General features: G+C 40.4%; 1 protein-coding gene across 3 annotated transcripts in view; it reads left to right on the forward strand.

Annotated features, from left to right (window-relative positions):
• The window catches only part of GRM1 (glutamate metabotropic receptor 1), a 329,346-nt gene that overhangs the window by 251,632 nt on the left and 55,047 nt on the right, over nt 1-22,667 (forward strand). For all 3 annotated transcript variants that reach the window (XM_080666096.1, XM_080666098.1, XM_080666097.1), the window contains exons 5-6: nt 14,030-14,276; nt 18,525-18,693. In XM_080666096.1, the coding sequence (XP_080522222.1) occupies nt 14,030-14,276; nt 18,525-18,693 (416 nt within the window). The remainder of the gene's footprint in view (nt 1-14,029; nt 14,277-18,524; nt 18,694-22,667) is intronic.

Consider the following 22,667-nt stretch of genomic DNA (forward strand, 5'->3'; position numbering starts at 1 on the left):
CTGTAAAGAATTTATTTTCATTTAGAAGTCTTTTTTCCTTTGAAACTCAGCCAAAATTTAATGAGAAAAAATATCTATTATGCAGTCTCGCTCTTAAAGCTAATAAGAGCCTTCAGATACAGAAGTTTTATAGGTACTATCTGCCCTCAGTTAAGAATAATTTAGAAATGAATAAGAAATTTTTTCATTGACTGATATTTTGCAGATTAAATCTGAAACCTCTTGAACTTTGTTATTGCTTCATGCAGATTGTAAGGCTTCAGAACTTGGCTGTGGTTTTGAAACTCCTCCAGGGAGGTATTAATAGTGTCATAACTTGTATTTATGTAATGTCCTTTTTTTCAACTGGTTTAAATCACTTGTACATTAAGTCTGTCTCTATTACATGACTATAAAGTTGTTAGGTGGAAGGCCTCACTTTCCGCATTTTATAAGTAGGAGCCCTAAGGGCCAATGAAGTGGCACAAGCTATTGAAGGACAGTAGGTATTTCCCAGCTCTGAATCCCTCTCTGGGGAAGTTGCTGTCACTACTGAGATACCTCTTATTTGCATTACATTGCATTAGCTATTCATTCTGTTTCAACTTCTGCTCTATCCCGATTCCCAGCTCCTGTGTCCCTCTTCTCTTTGTTTGCCCACCCACTAATTTCCATCAATACCCTCTTTCTACTCCAAGTTCTGGAACCACATTCTTAATCTTTAAAGTGTGTGGGTCTCTCCAGGGGGCTCTGGGCCTCAATAACATGATTCTTTTTAGTGGATCTATGATGGAGCGCAGGAATCTTCATTGGAGCAGATACCTTCAAAGGGTCCAATGCTGATATTAGTTGAGAAAAGTGCCTCGTGATCAATCCTGAAGAAAGGGCTTTAGAATCTTGAGCCTATGACCTATGCCTAGTATATAACAGGCCATTTGTCTTAGCTTAGGTTCAGTTTCTGAGCAGTAGAGCCAGAGGCAGAGCTTCTTTTGCTAATGATTTATTGAGATTTGTTCTTAAGAGAAGGAGAGGGAGGGAAGCCAGCTTCCTAGATCCTGAGATTGCTGCCTGAACACAACTTGGCCTTTTCATAGAATTTAGGGTCTGTGTTTGCTACGGCAGAAATTTAAAAAGCACTGCCTCCAACCACTTCCCTGCCAGGAAATTCTTATTGTAAAGATATAGCACAATGATGCTATTGGTAAGTTATGAGTTGCCATTTTCAATGATGGTATAATCCAAGCTCAAAGTTTGGAGGTTTGGAGAGCAGAAGAGTTTGGGTTTGGGTGGGTAGGGAAAAGATGGATCAGGGCTGAAGTTACTTGGGTCTAACAAGCTCAGGTCTAAGAAGGCTATCCCTGTCAGTTTTTATTCTGAATTTGGGTTGGGTCCCAAGCTCCAACAAATGAGAAAATGTTAACTTTGCTTTCTTTGCTTTCTTAGTTCACCCATCTTCCTCAGGATATCATGTGTGTCTATGGCTTAAAAGAAGACTCATGAGTTTATAGATGCTTAGAATATTTGCTGTAGACAGCCATCAAGGAAATTAGGTCTAAAAGCATAGGGACTTCCTATGACTTACTGCTTCAAATCTAAAACCCTCTGACTAGCTATTTAAAATTTAATAAATAATATCTATTATATTGTTATCTTTGTTAACCAAGTTAATAGAGGATCCGCCAGTCAGACATCCTTAGCGCTACCTCAGAGGTGGGAGAGCTTCTGGCTGAGCAACGCTCCCCCTGTGGGAGCACACTGACCACCAGGGGGCAGCTCCTGTGTTGAGCGTCTGCCCCCTGGTAATCAATGAGTGTCATAGTGACCAGTCGTTCAGTGATTCAGTTGATTTGCATATTAGCCTTTTATTATATAGGATTGTTGTCTAAGAACTCTATTTAGTTTCATAAAAACAAGCAAGGTGTGCTTCCAATGCAGGTGGGTCTGTTCTGACAATATGATAGTGGTTTTGCAATTAGGCATAGGGGATGTGTTGTGGTGGATTTCTAGAAGCAAAATAGCCCTAGTTATCCTTGCTCTTTACATCCAAGGCTACTTTGGACATCAAGAATGTGTCTCTACATCACATTCAAAGAAGCCAAGGACAATAGAAACTTAACAATGAACCATGATATTCCTTGGTACACAAAAGAGTCTTTTCTCTCTGTACTAATATAATTCAAAAAAATCCATCAAGGCAATTTTATGCTGTTCAGTCTACATGAGTAGTTGTAGAAATACCTGGTGATTCTGATTCAGCAGTTGTTGAGGCGAAGGAAAATCATTATTGCCTTCACTTTATAGTTCTTGAGCTATCAGGGGGCACAGCTGAAAAATCAATGCCTGGTGTTTTCAGAGAATATGCTTTTAATGGTTTCCTGTTGACCTCATCACTAGAATAACTTCTAGGTCAATGTGGCAGTGTCATGCTGATCAATCTATTTCACGGTTTTCCCTTCCCAAATATTTCTGAGCACATACAGGGTGAATATACACACCTTGGTTCCAGTGCTCATTTCTCAGCAAACTAATCTTACATTGGCTTTTTAGTTAATGGCAGAATTTATCTCTGCTGTTGCCTTTTTGTTCCTAGCTGTGTAAGAAATCAGTGCAGGGGGACAAATGGCACATCTCTAACCTCATCGGAGTGCTATGACAGCTCAGCACGCCCTGTGTTAATTAGAAGGAAGCTTCTTTTCTATGTCAAGCTCATTTGAAGAATTTTGCAAAATATTAGGGCTCACAATAGTACAGTTCTTTGAATGCACACACACATAGCAGTATTTAATGTAAAGCATGTGCAAGTGAACACACACACACACACACAGTATTAAAAAGTTCTACTATCACTGAATTTTACAGCGGGAACTAGGATGAACCTCAAACAACACAGGCTTTGGTCTAAATCTAGTACAACAGCCTAGACTTATACCTTTACTAGAGGCCCGGTGCACAAAATTCATGCATGGGGGGGGGGGGTGTCCCTCAACCCAGCCTGCACCCTCTCCAATCTTGGACCTCTCAAGGGATGTCCGACTGCCCATTTGGGATCAGGTCTAAACGGGCAGTCAGACATCCCTCTCACAATCCAGGACTGCTGGCTCCCAACTGCTCGCCTGCCTGCCTTCCTGATTGCCCCTAACTGCTTCTGTCTGCCAGCCTGATTACCCCCTATCCACTCCCCTGCCAGCCTGATTGATGTCTATCTGCTGCCCTGCCAGCCTGTTTACCCCTAACTTACCTCCTCTGCCAGCTTCGTCACCCCCAACTGCCCTCCCTTGCAGGCCTGGTCCCTCCCAACTGCCCTCCCCTGCTGGCCTGGTCACCCACAACTGCCCTCCCTTGCAGGCCTGGTTCCTCCCAACTGCCCTCCCCTGCTGGCCATCTTGTGGCAGCCATCTTGTGTCCACATGGGGGCAGGATCTTTGACCACATGGGGGCAGCCATCTTGTGTGTTGGAGTGATGGTCAATCTGCATATTACTCTTTTATTAGATAGGATAGAGGCCTGGTGCATGGGTGAGGGCCAGCTGGTTTGCCCTGAAGGGTGTCCCGGATAAGGGTGGGGGTTCCCTTGGAGCATGGGGCGGCCTAGGCGAGGGGCCTGTGGTGGTTTGCAGGCCAGCCACGCCCCCCGGCAACCCAAGTGGAGGCCCTGGTATCTGGGATTTATTTATCTTTTACAATTGAAACTTTGTAGGCTGGAGCAGAGCCAAGCCTTCTGCTCCCTCTGTGGCAGCAGCCATTTCTGTTGGGATTTATTTATCTTCTACAATTGAAACTTTGTAGCCTTAAGCAAAGGCCAAAGCAGGCCAGGCTTCCTCCATCACCGGGGGCAACCCTAGCCTCCTGCTCTCTCCAGCTCCATGGCTGCTGCCATTTCTATTGGGATTAATTTATCTTCTATAATTGAAACTTTGTAGCCTTAAGCGGAGCCCTGGTCTGGCCAGAGTGTGTGGAAAGCTTGGCTTCCTCCATCGCTGGGGAAACACAAGCCTCCCTCCTGCTCTCTCTGTGGCTGCAGCCATCTTGATAGGGTTAATTTGCATACTGGCTCCTGATTAGCTTGTGGGCGTGGCTTGTGGGTGTAGTGGAGTGATGGTTAAATTGTATATTACTCTTTTATTAGATAGGATGATGAGCTACAGGTATCCATTGTTTTTTTCTTTAACGTAGCCTTGGTTATGACTAACTCTGTCCATCATTTCTACTATCACAATTTTGAACCTTAGTGGGTAGTGTGTGTTAAGGTCTCTGTACTCCTCCACTCTAGAGTTGGATACTTGTTTATGTGTTTTTGAGAATCAAATAAATACATAGAGGGGTGGAGGGCACACTCATTTCATCCAAATTCCAAGGTGTAATGGAATATAATTGTCTTTGTTACAATTTGGGTACCAAAATGAGCAAGGAATAAGTGTAGACAAAGAATCATTTTGACTACATTTGTGCTGGTCTCATATATCCAAGAATAACTAGAAACCATGCGGGGGGGGGGGGGGGAGGAGAATCTTGATATGTTGCCCAGTTATTTCCGTTGAACTGAATCCCATGATTGAAGCATCATCCAAAAAGGGTGTAACACCTGGCATCCTAGAAAGCAAAGTTCCCATAAGGCACTAAAAAGTCTCACAGTCAACAGAAATATTGATGCAGAGATGCTAAATTCCATATGCTCCTTAAGAGTGTTTTTGATGAGTGTGTTTTGATAATTTCGAGCAAGGTTCGTTTGCAAAGACCTGACCCCAACAGTGAGGTTAGCAGTCTATGTCAGCTACACGCATAGAGCATGGATGTTGCTTGAGAGAGTCTATTGTGGTACTTTTGAGCCTCCTCATAGTTTGTTCTTATCACATGGCTTCCAAACTGATATTGCCAACCAAATCTGTATGCCTGCCTCCAGGGTCACTTGTTTAATTAGATTCTTATGTTAACCTTCAGTGGGTATTACCACTTAGAAAAGAAGAAGCACTTCCAGCTTTTTAGGTGAATGGACAACAATTATGTCTAAAAAAAATCGATCCTGGAGCATTCTGGGAACTCATATAACCTTGGGAAATCAGTTTATACTTTCCTGTGGCAAGGTAAATCTGAGGGTCATAGAATATAGAATATTTATTTTTAGAGTGTGCTTCTTTCCAAATGAATTTTGCCTGTTTGTTTTAACCTTTTCCATGTAGTAATAAATGGAGCATTAATATGAAAGAACCATGCAAAAAATCCTGCCTCTGTATCAGCATCATCCACTGTAATAAATCATAGTGACCTCATCACATTAGGAAATGTGTATGAATTCTCTCTATAGATGATACACAATCTACATTCGGGCAGATTTCATGTTGTACACACAAATATTTATGAATGTAGTTTCAAATACCACATCTTTCCATGAGCCTGCTGAATGTAAATACCATTCTAGGGCTGTGACTAAGTAAGAGACAGAGCTCTGGAATCAGCCAGCTGGGTGTTGGATAGTCACCACCACTCTCGAGCTGCGTGATCTTGAACAACTCATTTGACCCACTAAACCTTGGATTTTCCACCAGTAATATCACCTATTTCATAAGTTATTGTGAGATCAATAATACATGTAAAACACCTAATTAAGTTCCTCTCACATAGCAAGCATGTGATCATGTTATCTCTTCTTACCTAATTCTTGTATATTTAAAAAAATAAAGTTTGTATTTTAAAATAGTTTTAAAGAAAAGTTGCAAATCTATATCAGAGAGTTCTCATATACTCTGTACCCCATTTCCCCAATTGTTAAGATCTCATATTGCTATGTTATGTTTACCACAATTAATGAGCCAACATTGGTACATTATTATTAACTAAATTTCATATTTTTTCATATTTCATCAGTTTTCTTTGTTCTGTCCCAGGATACCACCTAGAATATTGAAAATTATATTTATTTTTCATGTCTCCTTAGGCTCCTCAGCTGTGAAAATTATCGAACTTCCCTTGTTTTTGATGACCTTGGACAGTTTTTAGGTCAGGTATTTTGTAGTTGACCCTCAATTTGAATTTGGCTGATGTATTTCTCACAGTCAGACTGGGTGGGATTATAGGGATTTGGGGGAGGAAGACTACAGAAGTGATGTGTCTTTCTCAACAGCATATCAAGAGTATACCCTACCAATTTAACACTGATGATGGTGGCTAGCATTGATAACCTGGCTAAGGTAGTGTTTCCCAGGTCTTTCTATAGCCCCCCTTTTATGCTGTACCCTTTGAAAGGGGGTCACTAAGTGTATTTCATACTTAAGGGATGGGGAATTATGCTTCACTTTCTTAAGGGAAGAATATTTACATAAATTGTAATTTTTCTGTACAGATTTCTCTTCTCTCCACATTTTTTAATTTTTTTATTTAATTAACTATTTTTTTTTGTCAGAGTGTATACATGAGTATTTATACTGTAATCTAATTCTGTATTATTTATTTTGTTGCTCAAATTATTATAGCTTTGCCCATTGGGAGCTCTTTCAGTTGCTTCTATTGTTTTGTTTTTAAAGTTCTTTCTGTTACTATAAGATGCTCCAGGCTTACCTTGTATATTTTCTACCCCAGCATTATTTAGTTGGTTATTTCTCCAAAAGAGTCCTAATCCCTTTTATTAGATAATGGCATTAGAAACCTAGATCTGGGCACTGGGTGTGCTGGTTGCTACAATAGGTGGAGCTGGGAAATATATGCATACCAATCCACACCTAAACATGCTTGTATAATTATTTCTATATAAAATCATTATATGTATATGTTAAGCTAAACTTAAATTCATACTGATGCCTTCACCTCGACACCAGCACCACATGGTTTATTCTAGCTTTCCCACTCCAACTGTGATAAACTTGGCTTCTGCTGGCTGCCTTCCATTCATTTATTTTTCAACCTTGATATATAAGTACATATATTTCAGAATTGTTAACTCATAGCCCATGAGAAACAATCTGATCAACTAAGGTATAATGTTTATATTTCATTCCTAAATATAATTTTAATAGATTTGGATTAGTCTTCTGAGTTCTCAAGGTGATCCTTCATATAGAACCAATATCTGGCATTCTTGACTCTGTAAATATGCCCTTCACAACATGAGGAGAGTGGTTGACATATCATGCAGATTCGGATAAAGTCTGGACCCTGTATTATTTTATCAACAGATCCGGCTAAGAACTGTTGGCCTCTATGCTCTTGACAACATGAATCTTATGAGCTACTCTTTTAATTTCTGTGACAGATATTGACTAAAGTCTCATTAGCAATGAGTTACTAGGCCCTTAGGAATTCCAAAGTTTATTCTCTCAAGAGATGCTGCTGGGAAACACCATATAAAAGGCAATATGCCATTCAAGAAATCCCCACAATTGCAACACTGGGAAGATAATGTTGTGGTCTACAGGGCCTAAGTCCACATAAAATATCAACGTAAAATATCAACTGATAGTGCCCTGGAGAAACCAACTCTAAATGAAAATTCACAGTATGTCCCCTTCTTATGTGATGCAGGTGTGGCTATCTACCTTATGGCCTGTATTTAAACCTCAGAGTCATCTGGGCTTCTATTCCAGACTCCCACTTTATCTATTGGGCATACGAATTTCAGGAAAAAGGCTGAAGGATATGAAATTCCTTAATATGTCCCAAAGTAGACTCTTTATGTACAGCATTTTATCAAATTATAGATATTGTATGGTATTACTCAGAAGTCAATCATAAAAGTAGATTTACAATGCTATACTTTTATGGTTTTGCTTTTGTAATAAATAAGACTCTATATTGGTTACCAGAAGATGCTATATTGGATGCTAATTACATACATAAGAGATAAGTAGCAGTGATTTTTAACCTGTGTGGCACAAGACTTTTTAAAACATGCAATACCTGACTATTTAATCAGGGGCACTGACTTCTTTTCTCTTAGATTGTCAAATAAATAATGACAACAGCCAACACAACAATAACCATCTGGTGTGAATGAATCAAAAGTATCCTTATTTTGTGTCAGATCAGCAAAAAATAATTTTTTTTGATGTGCTGCAGAATTTTAGTAATGAGTTTATGCGTGTCATGAGATGAAAAAGGTTGAATATTGATGATAGAGTTTTCACAAATAGTCCCTGTATTTCTGCAAAACCCACTCTAACCTATTAGTTAAATCTAAACACAGTAGCATGAAACAAGAGATAATGAAAAGAAACACACAATTGACAAGAACTCAAAATAAACCATAATCACTAAATCATGAAAATCTCTTACATATGTAAAGGAAATCATGTTTCCTATTACCCATAAATAAGCACAAGTGATGCTATTAGCATAGATACGCCTCCTTAGAGATTGGAAGAGGCTAAGAGGAAGAGGCATGGCAAAGCTTCTGACCCAGTAGGCTGCTGAGAAGGGAGTTGGTTCCTGATGAATTTTAACAGCACTCTAACTTCCCACATTGGCTAAAGCAGCCAGCTCTCTGTAACTTACTCCATCTTTACGATTACCTGCCAAATGCTTACTGCAGACCTGCAAAGATTAGTTACTCCAGGGGGAGTGGTTTATAACTCCATTCTACTGTTTTATGCCAGATCAATAACAAAGGCAAAGGCACATGTCAAGCTGCCCTTGTTTTCTCTCTGTAGACGAAGAGCCTCACAGTTCAACGGAATGCTCTGAACTGATCCTCAGCATCACTTCAACAATTGTCCTCATTTGTTTTTCACATACACCATATTTTTTGAAATACACATTAGCTAAAATGCAATTGTATTTTCAGGGAATTGAAAGCTTACCGTAATTATCATCAATTTGCAGAGAGCATGCTGTTCATGTGTTATATAACTGGGGGGATTTCTTTCTTAACAATAGCTTGTGATGATGTGTTTAGAAAAAATGTCTATATTGTTCACATATGTTAGAAGCAGGTGGGTTTAGGCAATAAAAATTCCACTAATAACAGTGATAATAACATGTGCTCGATTGAATGATATTTTTTTTCCTTCTCTTCCATCCTACATAGGGGTTTATTTACATTTTAATAAATGAAAAAGAACAAATAGTGGAAGGGTCATATTTTTCTGTGATGTGAGCAAAGGAAATTTTATAGGGAAAAAGAAAATACAGAGTCAGAGGGAACAAAAAATGCATAGGTCCTAGACTTGAGCATGGATGAGGCTAGACTATTGAGAACACAAATTCTCTCAGGAAAAGTATTAAAAAGATATAGCAGCCTAGGCCTTCGAGAAAAATTGAGGACATTTTAGTTCTTTGAGGTAATTATTTAAAAAGTACCTGACTTAATTTCCTTCAATTAATTTAATATTTGTGTCCTTTAAAGGAGAATGACTTATTTTCTTTGCTTGATATTTTAACAGTATAAACTAATTACAACCATCTTTGTATTTTGATATGAATTTAGATTATACAAAATTATTTATTGAGTGTATAATGCTGTCAGATAAAATGAGGAGTGGAGAGCTACAAATGCCAAGAATTCAGAAAAATATTTTCTCCAGGGACAGTTATGTTTGCCAATGATTCCCGTAATACTTCTTTGTTTTAATGAATGTCTTGTCTGTTATGGGACTGCTCCGGTGCTTGGGTAAGGATGCTACTTGCATGCACAATGCTGCTTGGTGGGGCCCAGGTCCAGCTCAGGAGGCCACTGCCTCCGTCCTTGCTAGCTGTGTGACCCTGAATTCATGCCCCATGAGATTTCAGTGTGACAGCCAGAGTAATTCCTTTCCAAATTTGGATCCAACTAAGAAGTAGACCCAGGAGTCAAATGATGATAAAATATGTCTTATTAGTCATGAGATTGTGTGCATAGAAAACAAAAGAATTTGCCAGAGAACCAACCAGAATCTTTGAGTGTTGTCAAGTGTCTGCCTCCCAATGAGAGAAAGAGGCTGAGCCGAGCACGCCCAGTTTCTTTCTATCAATTTCCCAATAAGATGAATCCCCTTTTCTTCCCATTAGGTGAGCTAAAAAGCCTAAGGTGTTACTCAACAGGAGCCTCTTCACAAAAAACAGCATTAATTGAAGGGAAAGGATGGCATGTTTTCCTAACCTCTTTGTGCTTTAGTCTTCCTCCTTTGTAAAATGGTGATAATAGAACCTATCTCACATAGCTGTGCAAGGATTAAAAAAGATCCTAGTAACACTGAGACTAGTGTATGGGAATGGCTTTGCCAAGTACCAATAAATGTGGAATTGGAGAAGCGAAGCATAGAAACTTTAGCGGGGAAAGAGAACTTCAGAAAGAGAATCTGATCCACTTGTGGTTTTTTTTTTTTTTTTTTTTTAAAAATAGGAAATGGAGACCCAAGGAGGTGTAGACCCTTGTCCAAGTTCCATGGCTCATTGTTGACATATTATGGCAGAACTGCCTCTGGGTCCCAGGTGTTCAGGTGCTTAGTCGAGTTCTTTCTGCTCTACCACTCTGCTGAATAGCTGTACTAAATGTCAGTGGATAGAATTGCTGACCCTCCTCCCAACCACCATGAGTTTCCTGTTTCCAGAAGGTGCACCGTAGGTCCCTACCCTGTGGAGGCCCTGCAGGCTGCTGCTGGCAGGCAACAATTTATAGCCCTTGTTGTGGGTTCACAATGAGAACAAGATTGCTATTTTAGAATCAAAGTAGATATTTTCACAATCCATGGTGAAGTACTAGGCAGGTATTCTTTTGAAGGTAAATAAACACAGTAAAGTATAATTATTTGATTCCATTTAGTGTATTAGAAAAGGTAATGCCTTAATGATACCCTAGTGGTCTATAACAGTTAATGCACCACAGAAAAATGAATCATAAAACCCCCTTCTCTCTAATAGTGCTTAGACTAGTGTTATGAAAAGGCCCTAAACCTTAGGGAATTAAAAATGTTTTCACCTTCTTACCAAGTGGCGAACTTATTAGTTTGGATATTCTATTCACACTTGTCAGGAAAACCTGTAACATATTCTGTTGGTTTGATGATAGATTCTTGCAACATTATCTGGGACAGTTACTATGGCAAAGAGAATGGTCCTATAAAGGCCAGATGATTTTCTCTCTGTCACTCCTTCCCAAATGTTAGCTCCTACTGAGCTGGGTGGGAGCTGAGGAGTTCTTACTGATGGCAGCATCCTCCTCACGTGCGGACCCAGTGGACTGACAGGGGAGCCCAGTGCATGGCTCACTTCAGATTGACAAACAAGCCAGCTCTGCAAGCTCTTTGTGTTTATTTTGGAAATGGTGTGAGCTACAAATATTCCCTGGAAACACATGCCTGGCCTCCTGGCTGTCTGCAGGATAAATACTGACAGGATGGCTTCTCTGTCATAGTTTGCGGTTGATAGATTGCACACCAGTGCTTCTAGTCAGAGAGACTTCTGTGCGCATCTGGAACAATCTCAGGGAGAAACCCCAAACCAGCTTGACAGCGATACTGGTGACAGCAGGATGCCCTGTCCTCTGTCACCAGAGGAGCACCGCTCTGTAGATTTCTGCACCTGCACGTGTGCTGCTGCTGAGCGTAACAGAAACACCAAGGGTCAAGGGGCATCTGGATGCTACTACCTTTCTCTCACTCGTAAGTGGCAAGATGAATGTCTGTTTGGCAAGATTATCGTGAACTCATTCTGTGAGTATCGTACATAACAAACACAAAATAGTAGCAAGTATTATCGATGTGTTCATCTCTTATTAAAATTAGATACATGTAAAAATTTTAAATTAATAATATTTTACTGATTTTCATTGCATCTGTATGTATATATACATATGTATAACATCGCTAAATAGATACAGTTAGAGAGCAGCATGGCTCAAGAAATGTGTCACCATTTGACCAATTTGCCTTGTTTACCCCTGTGTTTCCAGAATAATCATCACTCACTTCACTTTCACAAGTGACCCAGTTTGGACAATAGTTATGTAATCACCCTAGATACAGATCAAAAGGAAAACTGATCTCAGAGAAAGCCAAGAACTCTTATAGTCTCTATGCTGATGAATAACACATCCACTAGACAACCTCAGCTTAGGAAATTTGTACCGGGGACACCAACATAACTTTTAAAATATATAATAATTATTTAAATCAGTTACCACAGCAAGAAACAAAAACAAACTCAGTGTCCATAAGGCTTATCCAAGATAGGGAAGTTTCCTTTTGGTGAAGAACTCCATGTGTTCATTCTCATATTTTCTTAGTTTGAGCTTGGATCCACATTAATAGCTGCAACAAGTGGATGGCTTTAGTATTGATGAGAACCCTTGAAGTGACTGCTGCCTTGAAGGCGATTTTGCCACTCGATTTTTGTCTATTTTTTCCCTTTCCTTCTTTAGGTCCTGCTAATTTCTCTAATTCGACCAGCTTTTAACATTTAGCTCCAGCACCTGGAGGTTTGGGGCAGTCTTTAAAGCAACCGTGGGCAAACTACAGCCCACGGGCCGGATCCGGCTGTTCTATCCGGTTCTCTTGCTCTCCCCTCCACTCCTTTACTTTGAATTTATATTAGTTCACACAAACACTCCATCCATGCTTTTGTTCCGGCCCTCCGGTCCAGTTTAAGAACCCATTGTGGCCCTCGAGTCAAAAAGTTTGCCCACCCCTGCTTTAAAGGCATGTTGAAAATGTATCAAACACAGGGCATCAATCCATGTCTTTCATGGCCTGATATAAATGAGAGGGAACAGCATGCAAACTAACATTGAGAGCCAGGGTTCTGGCTGACAGACGTACGTTACCCCGTTTTAATGACTTTACAGTTTTTGCAGATGTTAGCTCTCTGTTATATGGAACTCTCTAGACTTATTTTTGTGTGGTTTGATTTTAAAATGCCCTTTCTACCTCACTTACTCCTTATTTCCTCTCAGAAAATGTTTTCTTTCCAATTGGAAAAGTAATATTTTAGCAAATCACACTTTAATAATTTCCTATTAAGCAACAGCTTCCATAATACTTTGTGCTGCTCTTGAGTTCAGGAACCTTCGTGTCCGGCGGCCTATTTAGGCTGGAACACAAAGGTCAGCTGGCCGGGGTGCCCGGAGCCTCATGTTGTTCTCAAGCCCACGTGCAGGTGAGCTCACCACTTGCCCAGCTTCTCGCACCCGGATCACACATCGTGTAGACTCCTCACTATCAGTCAAGTGGGGAGGGAAAGCGCACTGCAGAGAGAGGCAAATTTCTGGAACTAAGTACGAAATCTCTGAATTATGCCAGTGGTGTGTTCCAAATCTATTTTGTTTTCCAAACCTGTCCCTATTATTTCAGCAAAGCCAGTTGGTCTCTGAATGTCTTATCCATGTGCAAGCGCTGAAGTGTAGACTTCTGCTGTGGAGCTCATCTATAATGCAGTTCTGTTCTTGTGAAACTGCTTGGCCCCTGGGAAGTCTTTGATCACCTGTGACATAGGCAGAGATTATTGCAGGATTTTTGAAGTTCACTGGTAAAAGCTAAAGGCTAAAGTATATAGTCAGACTCCTCCATCAGGAAATTATTTTATCTGAGTTTCTAATAACAAGCGAATCTGATTCAAGTATTTTTGCACTACAGGTCATATATAAGAAGAGATTCATACTATGTAGCTCTTCTTCTTGCTCTGGGTTTTTGTGACCCTAGAGATCACCCAAAGAAAATATCAGGCTTTTGATAATGCACAGATTGATTTACTATGGAGTGTGGGTTTCTATAGAGGCTATGGAGAATATTTTTCCAGTACTGCGATACAGGGAGAATTTTAATATAAGTCTCCATGAACCAAGAGGTAATAAGAGCTATTTCCATTGCTCCTTAAGGATTTTTCTTGCAATATTTGAGAGGTTTTTGTTTTGTTTTTCTTAAATTTTCACCTCTATGGAGTCTGTTTTATATGTTATAAAACCATTATCAAAGTTAGAAAATAAAACTGAATAAACTATTTGCAGACAGAATATACTAGAGCTAGTCACAAAGCTGGAACAGGTGAGCCTGGCTTTCCCTTCCTCTGAGAGCCTTGAAAGCACTGGAGAATTACACCTGCAGGCCTGGATTCCATTACTGCAGCCTTGGCAGCACTCTGTTTTTATGTTACAGGCAATGAAAGCTTAGAAGAAAACTATGTCCAAGACAGTAAGATGGGCTTTGTCATCAATGCCATCTATGCGATGGCCCATGGGCTGCAGAACATGCACCATGCCCTGTGCCCCGGCCACGTGGGCCTTTGCGATGCCATGAAGCCCATCGACGGCAGCAAACTCCTGGACTTCCTCATCAAGTCCACGTTCATTGGTGTGTCTGGAGAAGAGGTGTGGTTTGATGAGAAAGGGGACGCTCCTGGAAGGTAAAGCCATCTTTTCTGTAATGGATCTGGAATAACGTGTGCCCCTCCCTGAGCCAGACAGGTGGCAACTCTGGCTCCCTTTGGTTCTATGGTTTCTGGGTGTCATGAGCAAAACAACTAGAAAGCTAAAGAGACAAGGCTAATATATGGAAATTACATTTTAAAACATTGAAAAACGTATTGTAAACAAACACAATCCTGCCTCTTGCCAGTACTACACCCTTACCCAGCTACCACTCAGAATACCTCGACCTCCTGCAAGCCCCCGAAACTAAGGAGATGGCATCTCTCCAGCAGGACTCTCCCTGGCACTGTCAGCTCCGGGCCAGAGCAGCTTTCTAATTGACTGGTCCCAAGGCCACACAGGTGGTAAAATATTTTAATATTACACCTGCTTAAAGAGCTTACTATATGGGGAGGATGAAGTCTGACACATGTATCCCTTTGTCTCAGGCTAACTTATGTTCCTCTTGGAACAAGAAAGGAAAGAATTTTCTTTCTGGTATTGAGTCTTATTGGCTTCCAAAGAATTAAGAAGCAAAGGAAAATTACATCTAACTAATTATATATATATATTTCCTTTTCCCTAAGTCATTTTATATTTAGTCTGTTTTATAACACTTGTTTTATAACACCAGTTAGCTTGTATTTCATTGGTACATAGAGAGTGATGTCAGTATAAAGAGTAGTTAGGTTTGTTCATATGACGTTTCCTAGACAAGGAGTAATCAGAATAATGACATAGGAATTAAAAGTTGAAACAGAAAAGAAAAAGGCCCTTGGCTTGGCTGCTGCCCAGGATGCCCACAATCTTTCTTTATTCTCTCTCATAAGATGGTTTTGCAGAAAGAGAGATTTTGGGAAAGCATATGCTGTATTAAAATGGAACATCAAGTCATTTAATTCTCATTGCTATAAGAATATCTTTATCCTTTTTACATCTGATAAAGCTGAGTGTCAGAGAAACTAAAAAATTTACCTTAAATCACACCGACAGTAGCTGGTGGAGGCAGTGCCGTGTGAGTCTGAGGCTTGTAATCTTTTTGCCACATCACTCTACCTTTAGCTAATCCTAAAATTAGACAAGGTTGCTGGCAATGTTCTCAATGTCATTTCAAAGGCACTGTAAGAGACTATTTGGGAGAGACTACTATAAGATACCCTAAATAATTCTCCACGTATCTCCTCCTTTCATGTAAGTGTGTTCTACATTTAGAGACTGCCTTGTGGGGCCAAGAGGATTCTCCCTGTTAAAATCCAACTGCTCTCAGAAAGATAAATCATCTAAGTAATTGTCAGCAATTAAACAATGAATTTATTAGATTCCTTTCAAGCTTCCATTAGGCAGGAGCAAGTTTAGGTAAACATGTGAGTGAGATGGATGGAATGATTGAGGGCCTGGGCACGTGGAAGGTTTCCAGGTGCTGAGCACCTTAGGAAGTAATACCAAGAGGATCTAGTGGATCTGAGATTCAGAACAGCACTCCCCCGTGGTTATAATGCTGCGTTCCGCTGGAAACTGGGCTCTGTAAAGGATCAGATTTGGAAGGGAAACCTCCCTTCAGGCAAAGGGCCAAATACATTTTAGACACCCCATAAACACGCGTTGTCTCTTCCTCTCTCTATTTGTAAGTTATTCAAAATATTGGGACACAAGTTTAGCTTGTTTTTTTCTCCATCATTAATTATATATTTAAATCATGAGCTTTCCCCTGGGTGTCTTTTTAAGGATTATTTCCTCATGCTTGAAATTGATCATCTTCTGTGATCAATTTCTGTTTCAATCCACTCCCTCTGCTTCCATCTCCTGTCACAACACCGTCCAAGGTTTTGGATCCATCTGTAATTATTTTAGCTAATCATTATGTAACATGAACTGGATGCATTGAAAGATGTTGTTAAGTTGTAATTTACAGCATGAGGACTATTCCAAATAAATGCCAGCATGCTGGGCAGGCAGGAACCGGGGTCAGGGAAAAGAGCAGTGTTCACTAACACATACAGCAAAGGGGGCGGGGGGGGGGGGGCTCTCTTTGTGAAGACAGTACTTTTCCCTGGTATCTTTCAGTGGTTTTTTTTCCCTTCTGGCTTTTGGGATTTTTTAAAAAAATGTGTTTTCATACCAAAAAATTGTGAGCTTTTCAGGTTTTGCATGCTAATGAAGTGTGAACTGATTTCTCCTCTTCTCAGAGCAAATGAGGAAGTTGAAATAAAATCTTAGGAAATTAATTTATAGGGAAAAGATATTCTAAAGCTGGCATTGCATTTAAGCCTTCACTGGAAGTACCTACATAAGATTTAGTGAGGTAATATGGAGTAAAACATAAAAATTAAAGGAAATGGAAAAAGGAAACCATTCTTAGTGAACATTCACAGCAGGTGCTATAACCGTGAGTTTAAAATGGAAAAGAATTGGAGGTGTAGATTAGTATCATTGATCAGTAGAATGAGTGTGAACCATCAGCCCCCAGTTAACACCTACATGGATAAGACTCGGACAGCGACTCTGAAGAACATTCGGGTGTGTCTCAGCAGCCAGGAAAATAAGAACCCTCTGGTAGCCAAAAGTCAGAACACCCAAAAGATGAAACTGTAGGTAGGTTTTGTTCACCTGGAAAGGTAGAGGGAAAATTTCCTTCACTCTCTCAGTCTCCCCTTTCCCTGTAGGGGACTGCTATTTATAGACATTGCTGGAATCTGGATGTGAAGAAGCCCCTAGCTACCCTGTGGGCGTTTGCACATTGAGAGCAAGAAGAAAAGCCAATAAAGGACATGAGTTGTGTAGATAAAGAACTATGCCAGATACAGCCAATAGGTTTCAGATACCAACTAAGGTTGATGAGTGGTAGCTTCCTGGAGTGCTGGGCTGAGGAGGATTCTGAGTCTGAATCCGGTTTGGAAGGAATTCCAGAATGGATTAGGTAGGGGCCTTGGGGGAAGGGGGAAGAGAGCTGAGGAAAAGAAATATGTGTTGGTTAATTGTCATCAATTTCTTTGGGTCAAGAGCAAAGAGCAAGAGACAATGCCTCTTACCTTCTAGCTTGGGAGGGTGAAAGCTCATCACAGATACTGCAGAAAACCATCCCACGTTGCAGAGTCAGCATGGCAGTCAGGCCTTCATGAGTTATAATTTACCTGGAGTCGATAGCAGCATGCAGAGAAGATTGAGAAATGCCAGAACATATTCAGTGCTAAGAGATAAATGGCATTGCCAGCACAAAGATGTTCTCCCTTTTTTTATGGTAATAGAAATAAAAGAGTATTGTAGGGCATTCATAGAAATATACATATGACTGATATATTGATATTGCCTTACATATATGCCTTTGTTCCACCTGTAAAATAGTTTCTTACATACCATATGGTTATAAATCCCCACAAAAAACCCATGATCCTTAAAAGTTTAATGACATTCCTAAGTATTTTAACCTAAGGTAGAAATTAATGTTAGAAAAGGTATTCCAGCTCATGCATCTCAACGCCAAGTCCTGACCTGTTTCCATCTCCACTGCCCACAGTGGAGGATGCTGAGGTCTGGCCCCCAGAATACACTCAGGTTGCAGAGATGATTTCTAAATACAGATTTTGCTGTTGTGTAGCATTGCAGCTTTTGAAATTACTGAAATCAACTGACATCACTTATTTGGATTCAGAAATGTTCGTCCTAACCAGGGACGAGATGAGTTTAAATGTCAATGTGCAAGATGATAAATCCCCAACATCCTTGCTAATTAAAGATGCATTTCTGAGTTCTTGCTCTAATCATACCTAAAATAGGCTCCAAACTTTATAAAATTCACCTCTTTCAATCCAGTGTAATGAAAATGGAAACTGAATGTAAAAAGGAAAACTGGAATAAAAGTAGTTAAGTCAAGGAGTTAATGTTCTCCAGACTTGCTACTTGTTCAAACAATGACTTAGTGCAGAATGATTTGGAGGAGATGACCAACTCAGCACACATAGACATATAGAAATATTATTTTGGAAAACACGCGTAGAGAAAGCCTAAGGATACTGTGTTCTCTAGCAAATATGGGCAATATACAGAAATTGAGACTGGGATACACATTTTTTTAAAACCAGTGGAAACATTACAAATAAACTGAAATATCGGCAGTAGCTGGTGTTAGGACAGGAGATGATTTCAGCTTTTACTTCCTTTTCTTTGTTAATATAGATTTGCAAAATTCCTTTGCTTTGTACATTATGTCCATATTCTCCAAGACACACAAGTTGTTTTCTTTGTAGGTATGACATCATGAATCTGCAGTACACTGAAGCTAATCGCTATGACTATGTACACGTGGGAACCTGGCATGAGGGGGTGTTGAACATCGATGACTACAAAATCCAGATGAACAAGAGTGGAATGGTACGGTCTGTGTGCAGCGAGCCTTGCTTAAAGGGTCAAATTAAGGTAAGCCAGCCACAAATGCATTCTCAGACGACGTTCATGAGGAGGCCCCCCTGCTTGGACAAAAATAAAAATGTGTAGACATTTTTCTTAGACAAGACTATCCAGGAAGGATGGACCAGGCTTACTGTTTTTGTGCTTGTGGTTAGCTAAAATTGAAAAGACAAAGGAAGATTAGAAAATGGAATAGGAAAACCATTTAAACATTTGTAATAGTCTTTAATTGGATCACGATGATGATGCAGGATTTTAAAATACAATATGGAAAGCAGGGGTATGCATGATTGATTTGAAAACTGAAACAGATGTGAAAGTGGAAACCAAAACAAATGATACTGCTTAGTTGTAGTTCTAGCTATTGTTAAAGAAAGCAGGAGCTGAACAATGCTAAATAAGCACATAACTAAAATAAAAGAAGTTGAATGAGGTAACACAGAAGTACTGCTGATCATTTCTCCACCAAGTTCTTTGCTTTTCCTGAAACCGGCATTTTCTAGCTGAGAGAGAGTCCTCACTTTCTATTATCAGATGCCTTTTCCCCAACTTGTAAGTAACCCGATATGACTGTATACATAAAACTAGAATAAATAAACATTAAATAATGAGCATTTAGCCGGAAGTGCTAGAGAGAATTCTCATTGAAGAAGACATAGAGACCGTGCTCTCTGTATCCCGTGCTATTTAAAACCCATCTGGATAATGCGCTAGGAAATGGAGTGTACGGGCATGATTATGAGCTGGCAAGGGTATCAATTAAATGACCTAACAGGTCTTTCCATCTCTAATTTTCTGTGATCCGTCTCTGGGAACAAACAGGCTGTCACTTAAGTGTCGCCCCACACAGCTGGAGCTGGAGTAGGTGCCCTGTGTGGCTCTGACCCTCTCACCATGAGCCATGGCCATCCTGACGTGCCATTCTCATGAGTGCAACCACCCATGCATGGGTGATGCACACTCAATGTCTAGGGCAAGAGGCAACTCATATGCAGAAGTGTTGGTGTGGAATCTGGAAAAGCCTTATCTCTTCTGATCAAAGAAGATAGAGATTTGCCACCTGCAACATCTTTTGGCAGCTGTCCCGATGGACTTAACCTCCCACTGACACCAGCCACTTCGAAGATGAAACAAACTTCTGAGACAAATCATCCTAGCTTTCAGTATCGTGTCCTTTCTCTGCAGATGTGATGATGAAAGGATTTAATAATTGTCAGGATGACTCACCAACCAGAATTGAGTTCATTCTAAAGCTGTGACAGGGTCCTGGAGACTGCCCACCACACCCATGGTTAATCCTTGGGTTAGGAGTTCTATAAGGCGCACATAGCGTGGGGTATTCAGGAGGCTTAAAGATGCCATTAGTTTCCTCTCAGTGCCTAAGTGTTCAGTCACTGTGTATGAGCTGAACATCAGCACTGCTTTTCCCCAAGAACACATTTCTGATTCTTGTCCCGATGAAATTCTTTCACATGAGACTGGTGAAGTGAATCTGAGGCAGCACATAAAACGTGGACAGTACACCTGTAAGTGAACAGCAAGTGTTCTGCACATATGATGCTCTCCCTTACCAAGCCTGCTGTGATTTTCCATGGTGTAGGGAAGGTCAGGAAAGAGGTGAGAAGGGGCAGGAGGCAAAGGAAGGGAAAGTGAAAAGAAGAAAAGAGATGGTGGAGGTCAGGGACTAACATTTATCAAGCATATACTTGTGCAAACAATAATGCTTTACAGGCATCATGATTCCAATTATCCCTTGAAACAACCCTTTAAAAGCAGGCATCATCACCCCCATTTTACAGATGAGGAATCTGAGGTGCAGAGGGGTTGATTTACTTGCTCCAATCTTTCTCAGTAGAAAGTGCCAGAGCTGGGCTTGGTGCCAACCCAAAGCTCTTATACCCCACAGCCATATGTTGTTCTACTATCTTTCATTATATGAACCGATATGTTTCCTACAAATGCAAATTTTGATTGCTAAGCCTTATCTTCTCAATAATTCACACTAAAATTATAAGCAGAGGTCCACATTTAAAATGCTAAAGGAACAGAATCTAGAATTAAGGAAGCAATATTTGTGAAGGTGGTAGGGAGAGTTTGTTAGAGACAGGGCAACAGGCAGAGAAATCATGGGAAAGGACCCTGCAGATTGCTTTCACTGCCCTTCTATTGTTTTTCCTGCTCGCCTCTCTGTTTCCCGCCCTTAAATTTGTCTTTGGATTCTCTACTCCAAGTTGATGGTTTTGGGACTGGAAGTTTGGATGTGGAGAGTGGAGGAAAATCACTACTTTCTATGACTCTCATCTGACCAATCTGACAGAATTTTGGAGACATTAGGGGAACATGGAATATATCATAAATGGTTCCTCATTGCAGATCCCATATTGTCATGTAGTAAAGTACACCTTATGCATGTGGAGAAATGCCCAGTTACACATATCTTACAATCTATAAACTTCAGAATTGGGTTAACTATTTTTCCCTGAGCCATTTAAAAGGTGAGGTACAAATATGAAGCTTCATATCTTCACACCTCAAATTATGTTTTCTAAGAATAAGAACAATTTTCACATAGCCAAAAGACTGGCTAAGAAAATCAGCAAAAACATCATCCATCATAATTGTCCCAAAACATCTCAACGTTCTCTTTTTGTGAATCAAAGAAGACTACCCATTTAAATTGTTCATAGTTAATATAACCATATTGGCAACCAGTGAAACAACAATGTGGTTCCTCCATGATGCAATATTTTCTAAACTCTGCATCAGGGTGGCAGGTTCTCAATACGAATTGTCCATAAAAATAATTTTTTAAATCCTTATCTGAGAAGCCTATGATTACACTAGAGGCCCGTTGCATGATATTCATGCAAGAATAGGCCTTCCTTCCCCTGGCTTCACTCCCAGCCGCCCAGGAGCCGGCAAGTCCTCGCTTCTGTCTGAAGCAACACTACACTAGCTCCCTCTGTGCCCCCTTCCCCTCATAGCAGGCTTCACTCTGCTCCGTGCCTGCATATGCAAATTAACCCCCATCTTTGTTGGGTTAATTTGCATATTCACTCTGATTGGCTGTGGGCGTAGCAGAGTGATGGTTAATTTGCATGTTTCTCTTTTACTAGGTAAGATAATGATGATGTGATCTGCCCCGCTGCTAAAAAACATATTGGCTAAAATTTTGAAAAAAGGAGAAGGCAAATGTGTTTGTTTTTTTTTGTATTATTCTGTGCATGTGTAAACAGAAAACTACTATACTTTCTTTGGACAAGGAGGAAACTTTTCAAACACTGGTTGTAAAGAGAAGTTCCATGGAATTATTAATTTATCCATAGCCACTCAGTAATACCTACATCTTCACTTCTCATGCTTTGATCTCTTGGTTACTGAACTTTTTGGTGATCATCTTACCTTGTACCCAGCCTGTCCACCACTTTCAGGGACAGGTCTCCATAGGAGCTGCTGCTGAATCACACAGTAGTGGGCAGAGCAGGAGCACAGCAGGGCTGCTATGTGTTGAAGGTGGCCGTTGCAGAAGCAGAGCCCATTTACTTTTCTTAGTAAACATTTTGAAGTATAACTTTCATACAGAAAAGTAGAGGAGGAAGGCAATCGTATGAGTATACAAGGTACTCATCGTACCTGGTCTTTACTCTAGCTGTTCCCACTGCCTAGAACACTCTTCCACCAGATATATCCAGGACATACTTTCTTCCCCTCTCTCACATCTTTATTCAAGGCCTTGGTGAGGCCTTACTTGACCACAATATGCAAAATTGCAACCCCCTGTTCCAGGTGTCTCCCTATCAGAACATGGACCAAGGTGAGGCAAATGAGGTACCTAGGGCACAGACTTTCAAGGAGGCACTAACTCTCAAGGTCCTGCAAGTGCAGGGTGGGTAGTTGCTCAACAAGGAGGGTGCATGCCTCTTTAAATGTGGTCCCTAGGCCCTGCACTTGCCTCAATTTGGTGCCTGTCCCAAACCCTATTC

This window comes from Plecotus auritus, assembly GCF_963455305.1.
Source record: "Plecotus auritus genome assembly, chromosome: 4".
Lineage (NCBI taxonomy): Eukaryota > Metazoa > Chordata > Mammalia > Chiroptera > Vespertilionidae > Plecotus > Plecotus auritus.